The sequence below is a fragment of the Nymphaea colorata genome, chromosome 6 (assembly GCF_008831285.2).
Source record: "Nymphaea colorata isolate Beijing-Zhang1983 chromosome 6, ASM883128v2, whole genome shotgun sequence".
Lineage (NCBI taxonomy): Eukaryota > Viridiplantae > Streptophyta > Magnoliopsida > Nymphaeales > Nymphaeaceae > Nymphaea > Nymphaea colorata.
This window is the reverse complement of record NC_045143.1, coordinates 15,096,591-15,106,148: the sequence shown is the minus strand read 5'-3', so window position 1 is coordinate 15,106,148 and position 9,558 is coordinate 15,096,591. Positions and strand designations below refer to the sequence as shown.

General features: G+C 38.5%; 1 protein-coding gene across 1 annotated transcript; it reads right to left on the bottom strand.

The window, feature by feature from the left end:
- Positions 1 to 2,490: 2,490 nt before the first annotated feature.
- LOC116256347 (thermospermine synthase ACAULIS5-like) lies at positions 2,491 to 6,251 on the bottom strand. The gene is made up of 10 exons (XM_031632700.2): positions 5,695 to 6,251; positions 5,454 to 5,520; positions 5,274 to 5,368; positions 5,100 to 5,202; positions 4,851 to 4,939; positions 3,955 to 4,111; positions 3,688 to 3,763; positions 3,238 to 3,296; positions 2,920 to 3,056; positions 2,491 to 2,728 (listed from the first exon to the last, which is right to left on the bottom strand). Exons 1-10 carry the CDS (start codon positions 5,826 to 5,828, stop codon positions 2,638 to 2,640), a joined length of 1,008 nt encoding a protein of 335 aa, XP_031488560.1. The 5' UTR covers positions 5,829 to 6,251; the 3' UTR covers positions 2,491 to 2,637.
- Positions 6,252 to 9,558: the final 3,307 nt, after the last annotated feature.

Below are 9,558 nucleotides of genomic sequence, written 5' to 3'. Positions count from 1 at the left end.
TCATTATTTGCAAATTTAGGAGAAGCGTAACTCCTTGGCAGAACATAAATGATGAGTTTCAACTGTGCCATAAAGTGAAAGTAAAGAATAGATAGCTCTAAGAATGTTGGAGGATTGCCTTCCAAGTGACCATATGAAAGTGACCATATGAAGGCTTTTGAGCATTAAAAGCGAGAGAATGCGTGAGAGTGAAGAGTTCAGATCGGAGTTCCAAATGCAACTATTTATATGGTGATCATGCTGGGAGGTCTTTCTCATGGTGAAATGCAATGAGGATGAGTGTGAGCATTTTCATATTTGAGGCTATCGGGAGTAGTATGTGAAGGGGAAATAGCCAGCCTAGGACCTGACCAAACTTCAATTAATATAGTAGGCTGCAAGGCTTCAAAATACAACCAGGTCATAGCGTTCTTGTGGGATTATGAGCAGGACAAATGCAGGTTTTGGAAAGGGGAAGCTACCGCAAGCCATGATCATGCTGAACTTATGCTCCTTGAGATGTGGCTGAATGGCCTAAGTGCTAGAGAAGGGAGCACCGAAATTATCTCCAACAATGAAAGATGGAAGGCTGGACGCTACTCTTTGTTTGGCATCCTTGAAGATGTTAAGGTGTATGTCTCCTTATATTAAAATCTGACATTTTGTGGAATGCCACTAACTTTGATATAAAAGGTTTTGTATAAAAGGAAGAACATTTTTTTAATCTCGTGAATGCCCGTGTGTATCGTTGACAAATTGTATGGTTATATAAGGAAACTTGTGATTGTAAAAAAAAAAATATAGAGAATGATGTAAAAGGCCTTGCTAGAAATACTTGACATTTTATTTTATGTTTTGGGATTAGGCACATTTTTAGTTGTGAGCAAACTTTGATGTAGAGTACGACAAGCATATTCCTTATGGGCTAGGGGTGTACACTTAGTTGTTATTTCATTTGTAGATACAAGATAATGTATTAATGCCCTAAACCAATATACAATATTTTTATTGTTTATGCTTGCAAGGTCATTACGATTCATTTTGCTAGTAAGATACTACAGATAAAAATTTTATAATGCATTATTTGGATCCGATAGCATCTCAGCACATCATGCACGAGTAAGATAATATTACATTTTATATCATGAGTCCACCACTATGATAGGCTAGACCCTAGTCCATTTGTTGATTATAAGAGGGAATTATTATCGGTTCCAACTAACATATATGTCATATATACGTACGCTTGGAGGAAAAGTTAAAGACGTGAATGTCACTAATAGAGATGTCAAAATATCCAACTTGGATCGTTCTGAACAAATTGGATATGGAGAAAAGTATTAATATCCAATTAAGAAATTGCACTGAATTCAAATTTAAGACATGATATTTGATCAGATTTAGATTTAGATTTGGAGATATATATATATATATATATATATATATATATATGATCGGACTTAAATGCAGGATCAAACTTATTTTTAAACAAATAACTTATATTTAATGCTCTTACATTGACTAAATTCTGTTCAAAATTCAGATCTGAAGATATAAATGTAAAAACAGGATTCTGATTGTAAAATCAGAATTGAGATTCAGAGATAACATTTCTTCGTTCATGTTCAATCTGAACTCAAATCTAAATATATAAATATCCAAAAAAATAGATAAGATTAAAAGCATAACCAATTCCAATCAGATTCATTGACATCCTTAATCATTAAAACATGCTTTTTCATCTCTAATCTTTCTTTAATTTTTATTTGTTAATTAAAAAACTTACAACATGAGAAAAAAACTATATTTGAACGAAATCAAGGTCGTGCCCTTGATGATGACGGTCGCGTGCTAGAAGCCCACAGGCTTCCATGCACGGTTATGATGATAAAATCCACACATAAATAAAATATTAAAAGTAAAAAGATGGGGAAAGGCGGACGCTTTTGAGGCCTGAGCCCCTAAGCAGAACACTGCAGTAAAATCGCACGGGCTATCGTCAAAGTTGTCCCTCTTTCCCTTATTCCGAACTTTAGGCTTCAACTACACGGAATACGTGCATAAAATTTCATGCCGCCGGCCAAACTTTTTTTTTTTTCCATTCTTAATTCCACATGCATGCAATAAGTTCCTCTTGGCTACCTTGGACTCAAAAACTAAATTCAGGAAAGTTTCTTGGTAAAACAAGCCTGAAACATTAATCTCGTTTTTTCTCAGTCAAGCTATTTTGTTGTAGCATTAAATTTTCACCTAAACAATCCACCTAAAGAAGTGGAGAGAGAAAAACATGGTCGGTAGAGTTTTACCTAAACATAAATAAATAAATAAATAGAACAAAAGTTCTAAGTCATCGTACAAAATACGAAGTAGAATCTGAAACTTTTGTTTAGAATCTGAAACTTTCGTCCCACCTGACAACTACTACTCAGTAATAAATGCCTGACACTGCCGAGCATTTTAATAATACCATGTATTCATCCTACTTCTTTTGTTTAATAATGAAAAACGATGTTCCTTGTTAAAAGTGACTGGTCATCGATTTATATAAAGTAATGCAGAAATCCACCGCGCTGTCTTCATTGACATCTTAACAACAAACCAAACAAAAGGAAAAAGGAAAAGGCAAAAAAAAGGAAGCAAGAACAATCGGTCGGCCTTTCAAGACTGTAAAGCAGCTTTCTGCACGGTTCCATGCCCATGGATAAATTTGGCCGTTCCTTCTGTGTATACCTGCGTTTCTTTTGCCAGCCTGATCATACATAAAAAGGCAAGCAGCAGCGTAAGAACAAGCACCAAAGTCAGGATCAAGAGAGATCAAACAGTTGGTGTGTAAAAATTTTAGACTTTGGACTCTCTAATGTAAGATTTAGAGGAAGCTAGAAGGTGAACACAATTAGTTGATCTCTTTAATTTGCATAGGTAGAGTCAATGGAAGCTTACGATTTGCGGACAACTTTGCTTAGAGTGGATGATGCGGAGAATGTTTCTCCATCCAGATACATGTTCTCACCCTTCATTCTCAGCTTGATTCTTCTGTCCAACTCGCCTGCATCAGCTGTAAATGGGCTGTCCGATGCCTGCAGATTTCGAGTTCCATTTGGTTTAGGGACTTGGACCAGTATAAGTACCTGCACTTGTGAATTATCACTCAAGGTACATGCATGCGCACGGGCACATCATTCACCTCAGAAGGCTCCCGTGCCTGCATGCGTCTACACACACAAGCACACACACATTCTCACAACCGCATGCACTTACCATAACCCATCCCCATATATCAGCATAGGAAGGAACATGCGCAGAATAAGGCACAACATCTGCACAGTAACTCTTAATGTCAGCAATTGATAACAAGAGGCCGTAAAAGAAAACAGCCACCCATTCCCATGAGAGGAAGATATATAGACTTCTGATCATATTTTACTGTGGTATGTGCGAGAGGTAGTAACAATAATCAGAAAATTTCTTAAAATGCACTTCTACTTGAAGACGGGAAAACTGCGGTAGCTAGCTTTTTGGATTCTTTTCTTCAAGCTTGGACAGCGGATTGCTCTTTCTTTTTTCCTTATTCTCGTTTGGCGCCGGAAGCAGCATTAGAGAAACAAGGAGGCAAAAACACGAAGCTTTTAACCTTTGATGAATATTTTGACCATATTACAATGAAAAATAGCACACATGATACATAAAGGGAGGAACAGATTAACCGACATTTGAAGACTTGTCTAAGAGTGTTGTAGATGCACGAGAACACCTCTGTGTGAGACAAGGCTCCTGCTGGACCAGCCTGAAAGATGACAAAGAATGTAAAGCAAGATGGACATAATGACTGCCCAGTTGAATGACACTAAGGTTTTAATGTCAAAAACTAAGATTTCTTTTTTGGTAGTTTTGATGCAGAAACCAGCTCTCTTAACATTATCATGTTCTGCGCCGTCCAAATTTCAACTTGAGAAATTGGTCCGACGGAACTCCTACCTGTGTGACGAAGATTCCACCGGGATTCAGTTTTGGTCTCACTGTACCCTCGTAGAACGACTTCGTGTACAACTGATAGCAGGGTCCTCCTTCGATTGGATCAGCCAGGTCTCCAATGATCACATCAAACTGATCGTTTCTGCTTTCTAGCTCCAATCTGCAAAATCAAACAGAACAAGAAGCCATTCATTACTTGTGGTTTACTTGAAAAGAACAAGTGTAGTGTACCAAAACACTAGGTGTAGTGTACCAAAACACTAGGTTTGAAGAAAAAAAGGTAGGAGAGAGAGAGCCGATGAAATGAGAAATATATAACAAAATTAAGAAACAAGAAGTTCCCTAAATGAGAGAGATGAATGACAAATACTTCTTTAAGGATATTCTTGGCATTTTAACAATTAACATGAGCTCGTGAGTGATTTAAGTTAAATTAAACTTTACAAATCTTGGAATGAACATGTGCACATTTTTAAAAAAAAAATTGTGAAGTGGAAGGCAAGGATGATATTAATATTATATATGTCAAAAGACTTGCTTAAAAAGAACACCAACATATAAACAACAATAAGCTATATTACATGCTGGAGTATGGACGAGCGTGCATGCGCGTGAATGAACCGCAAAGCAGAACAGTACTGCTGGACGTGTCAGGCAGAAAGATATGTCTTTTAATTGAAGGTGAGTCCCACTACCAAGTCTCGCCATGACAAGGCAAAAGGGAAACACCAATCAAAAGTCTCAAACAATAGAACAATGGCAGGATTTGGTGTTCAACATACATACATTTCACGTTCCTCTGTTTCTGCTGCTCATTTCATGGACGAATAAGACAAAACGAGGTGAACAAAGAAGACAGGTAAACGTAAAAGAAGATTGGAGGAAAAGAAAATAGCCACCTTGCATCGCTGATAATAAGACGAAGTCTGGGATCGCAGAAGGCTTCTTTGTTGACAATCAGGTGCGATCTACAGAAGTCCACCACTTCCTAATCCAAGAAGAAGAAGTGAACACTTGAGCAACATACAGACAAAGCAAAGAAACGAGAGATGCCACGAGAGACAATTAAAGGGTAGGTATTAGTTAAAGACGGCAAGATGGGAAAGACCAGTAGCTGGGATAAGCAAAATTTGCACAGGCCGTAGTACCTCGTCGATATCACACATGACGACACTTTGGATGGACTTGTGTCTGAAAGTCTCTCTCGCCGTTGAGCCTTCGCCACCTCCCATTATGAAGACCGTCTTTGGACTGCCAGAATATTTTATTCTTAAGCACATACAAGAGAGAGAGAGAAAAGAGAGAGAGAGAGAGAGACTTGCTTGGGATGATGAAGGAGGGCAGGATGAACAAGTGATTCATGATAGATGAACTCGTCAATCTCTGCGCTCTGAAGCTTACCATCGATAACCAACGCCTGCACAACCAAAACCAACTCTTTATCACTCGACAGAGCTGAGGGATCTCTCTCTCTCTCTCTCTTTCTGTCTCTCAAAAGCTACCTTGCCAAAGGGCTTGGTGTCAAGAAGCACAATGTCCTGGTACTGACTGCACCCGGTGTGTAAGATGCTGCAAAATTATCATCACGAAGACTCAAGACCAAAGAAATAAAAAACCATTATATATCTGAAGTTTCTTGATGGATTTTGGTGAATAAGAATCTGCTTTTTACTGGAAGACTTTCAGAAGGAAAAAGGAAAAAAAGAAAGAAGAGAGCAAAGATCTGGGTTAGCATATTTATACCTATTCAACGCGAAACTCCAACGCAAATCTTGCTCAATCTCTTCTTCATACCAGCAACTCCTCCTCCTCCCCCCTTCACCAAACGCCGAATCCTGATCATGAACCCCATTTCCCACGACACTCATGTCACCCATCTCTCCTCACTTGTTAGATCACTCCAACAGTAAAAGTAAAAGTAGGGGAAAACAATAAAGGAAGAAGACAGAGGGTAAAGGAGGAGAACAGTAAACAGAGGCGCGGGGTGGTACTGTCGAAGAGGCCGCGTGAAGGGGGTTATTATAACCAACGAGGAGATGGGCGGCAGAAAAATCGATAATGGGTAATGATTTCAAAGAGGATGTTTGAGTGCAGGCAAGAAAAGGAGAGATATCGGCATGAATTTTCTCAAAAAGTGAAGGCAGTAAGTTGTAGTTCCGAGAGGGAGATGATGAATGCAAGATCGTCATGATGAGATGGCAGAAGATTAGAAGGAAGTGAAGCATCGGTCTCTTTGCTCATATGCCACCGCAGTTCCGAGAGGGAGATGATGAATGCAAGATCGTCATGATGATGGCAGAAGATTAAAAGGAAGTGAAGCATCGGTCTCTTTGCTCATATGCCACCTCTCTCTGTTTCTTCCTCTGTCTTCTGAAGCTACTCAAGTGCTCTCTTAAACCAAGGGCAAAAACGATACGAAGTAATTGAGCACAGAGTTAGACAGACTTAGAGCTTAGAACCGAACCTCCAAACTGAAAGAATGATGGTTAACGACACACACATATGATAAGGATGCCAACATTATGGTTAAGGATCATTTGGAAAGGATCATGGCAAAGATCAAGACCATGGATTATGGAAACAGTTACGAGCACAAATCAGGGAACGATTTTGTTGATAATGAATATCTTGTAACAGCTCCTTAAAATAAGGAATTATCTCAGCTGTAATGCCTATATAAGAGACTGGTATACTTTATCAATTTTAAAGTCGATAGCCTTTCATGGGTGAAGAAAATATCCTCCACGTTAATCCCCTAAGCTCTTTTCTGTTATTGCTTTATGTTTTTCAACATGGTATCTGAGCAGGATGCTTGAAGAAGAAGATCAAAGCCCAAAGATGGCTTGCAGACGGCCAAAGAGATCGTTGCCTTCTTCACCAAAGCGATGACTCGATCCTGTAAACAAAATCTTCAGGAATCAAGCTTGAGATTTCTGAATTGCTGCCAAAGCATGAAACGCCTCCACAAAATCTCCATGGCAAATTCGGACTTCGTGAAACGCCGTCCAATTTGAGGGAAGATGAAAGAATGATGGTTAACGGCACACACATATAGTAAAGATGTCAACATTATGGTTAAGGATAGTTTTTAAAGGATCATGGCAAAGATCAAGACGATGGATTATGGAAACAGTTACGCGCACAAATTAGGGAACGGTTTTGTTGATAATGAATATCTTGTAACAACTCCTTAAAATAAGGAGTTATATCAGCTGTAATGCCTATATAAGAGATTGGTATACTTTATCAATTTTAAGGCCGATGGCCTTCCGTGGGTGAAGAAAATATCCTCCACGTTAATCCCCTAAGCTCTTTTCTGTTATTGCTTTATGTTTTTCAACACAAACTCTCTAGCAAGTTGTGTGTTCTGTACCCAAAACACACATAATTGCTTTCGGGAATGGAAGCAGGTCATTGCTGATGAAACAAATCCTTTTTTTACCATGCCCGTTAACGCCTATTTCTTTTCACTTTCAAGCCTTACTAACAAAAATCAACCGTTATTTGCTTTTTTTTATTAAAAATATGAAAAGATTTATAAACACATTTAAAACCAAAACCAAAAGCATGCAAACTGGCACTCAATATTTTGAGCCTAAAAACACGTGTGATGGATTTAAAATTAAAAGTTTAAAATGTATATTTTAGGCAAATGATTTAAACATTACAGTTCAATTAAATATGTCAATGGTTGATTCTTCTCAACAAAAAATTAAACATTAAAGTAACGTAAAAAATAAAACCTTACATGTTACGTTTAGTCAAAGATTCCAGTTAGCTAGCCTATTTTCCCTTACAATTACTATTTTTCGTCCCTGCACTTCTGAAAGCCTGCCATTTTTAAGAGGACATTTGGACAATGGAACAGTTTGTGAGTGTCTAATAAATCTGTCCTAAAAATTAAGACAATCCATGGAGCACTAAAACCCAATGTTTCATAAATCTACACCAATTTTTGAGACAGATTGATTGGACACTTACAAATTATTCATTTGTCCAAACACCCCCTAAGGATGGACCAATACACTTGGTTGGCAGTTCTCCCTTCCTCCACTAGGTGATCCTTTGGGTCTGGCGTATTTCAGCCTGCGACATATTAAACACTATAAATGTGTCTTCTTCGTCATTAATCTTCCTGCTTGACTTCTCGACAAAATGATCATACTTTGTGGCTTTTAAAACTTGAAGTTTGTTTTGATTAGCTGCCAAAAAATAATAGCAGATCATCTTCATATAAACTGGACGACAATTTCATGTATCCTTTACCCATCCATGGTGCTTTCATTTTATTTTCTTGCATACTGACTTCTATGCTTCTTGTTAGCATCTCCATACCGACCTAAAAGAGATACGGGAAGAGTGGAACCCCCTGTCTCATGCTACGCTTGGGGGCAAACCGTTCACCCTCTCTTCCAATTATCAACAAAGCAGTGGCACGGTCGTTGAACCCCTAATGATGCAAGGTATTTGCCAGACATCTCCAGCTTACACGGTCTAGGCATTATGAGATCTCACTTGAAGCAAACATCTTTCTTCCTGCAATATGAGAACACATGCTCCATGCATTTCCTAACAAAAGCTTTTCTGTATACTTCTATTAGGCAAGAATGCATTTTCATTGGAAGCAATCACCCATGACATAATAGGCCTCATTCTTTTCATAACAAGATGGCTGATAAATTTGTAGACATTATTACACATTGACATAGGCTGCATATTAGAAAGCTGAAACTCACCTGCTTTCTTCGGTAATAGCAACATGTTGTGCTCTATTAACGCTTTTAACTAGACACCAAGTTCAAAAGAAGTTTTGGATTGCTTTGGAAACTTCTAAATTCACCAACTCCCAATTCCTCTTGCAAAATGAGTTAGGGTAGCCATCTGGTCCTGGAGCTAAGCTCACATCAACCTCAAGGACCACCCAGTATTTCATCCTTTTGTAAGAGTGCCCAGGAGCTTGTTATTTTCCACCTTTTGACTCAAGGCCCATCTAGTAATTATCGAGCTAGTATGACCCCTGATGTCGATTCGTCTGCCAAAAACTCTGCAAAATATCTTGTGCATGCATCAAATATATTAGCTGGGCTTGTTACTTCTTTCTCCCCTATTATCACTTTGGATATGTGATTCCTCCTTTGTCTTCCTTTTGCAAACTCGTGGTAATGTCTAGTGTCGAGATCCCCTTTTTCAGCCATTTTACACGACTCCTGCTGATGATAATATTTCTCAAGGCACAATCATTACAACAGTTTCCACAATTGCCGACAACAGATGGCAGTGTAAGGATCATTTGGTGGGTCGACATATATCAATGAGGAATTTCAAACATTATAGCTATCTTAATGTAAATATCCGGTTAAGTGATTGCATTTTGGGATATCACGTCATTTTATATGGTATGAGGTATTTTTATAATGTATAGATACCTATACGCAATTACGGATTCTTTGATGGGTTGAATCCGAAATTGCTCATAATATAAAAGGTAGTGGTCCCTAGGGTCGTGAAGAGAGTTGAAACATCGTTTTCTAGAGTTGTCTCTTCTCCATCGAAACCACACGCGCTCAAGCACAAACCCTGGAAGATCCTACTGCGATCTTATCGTCC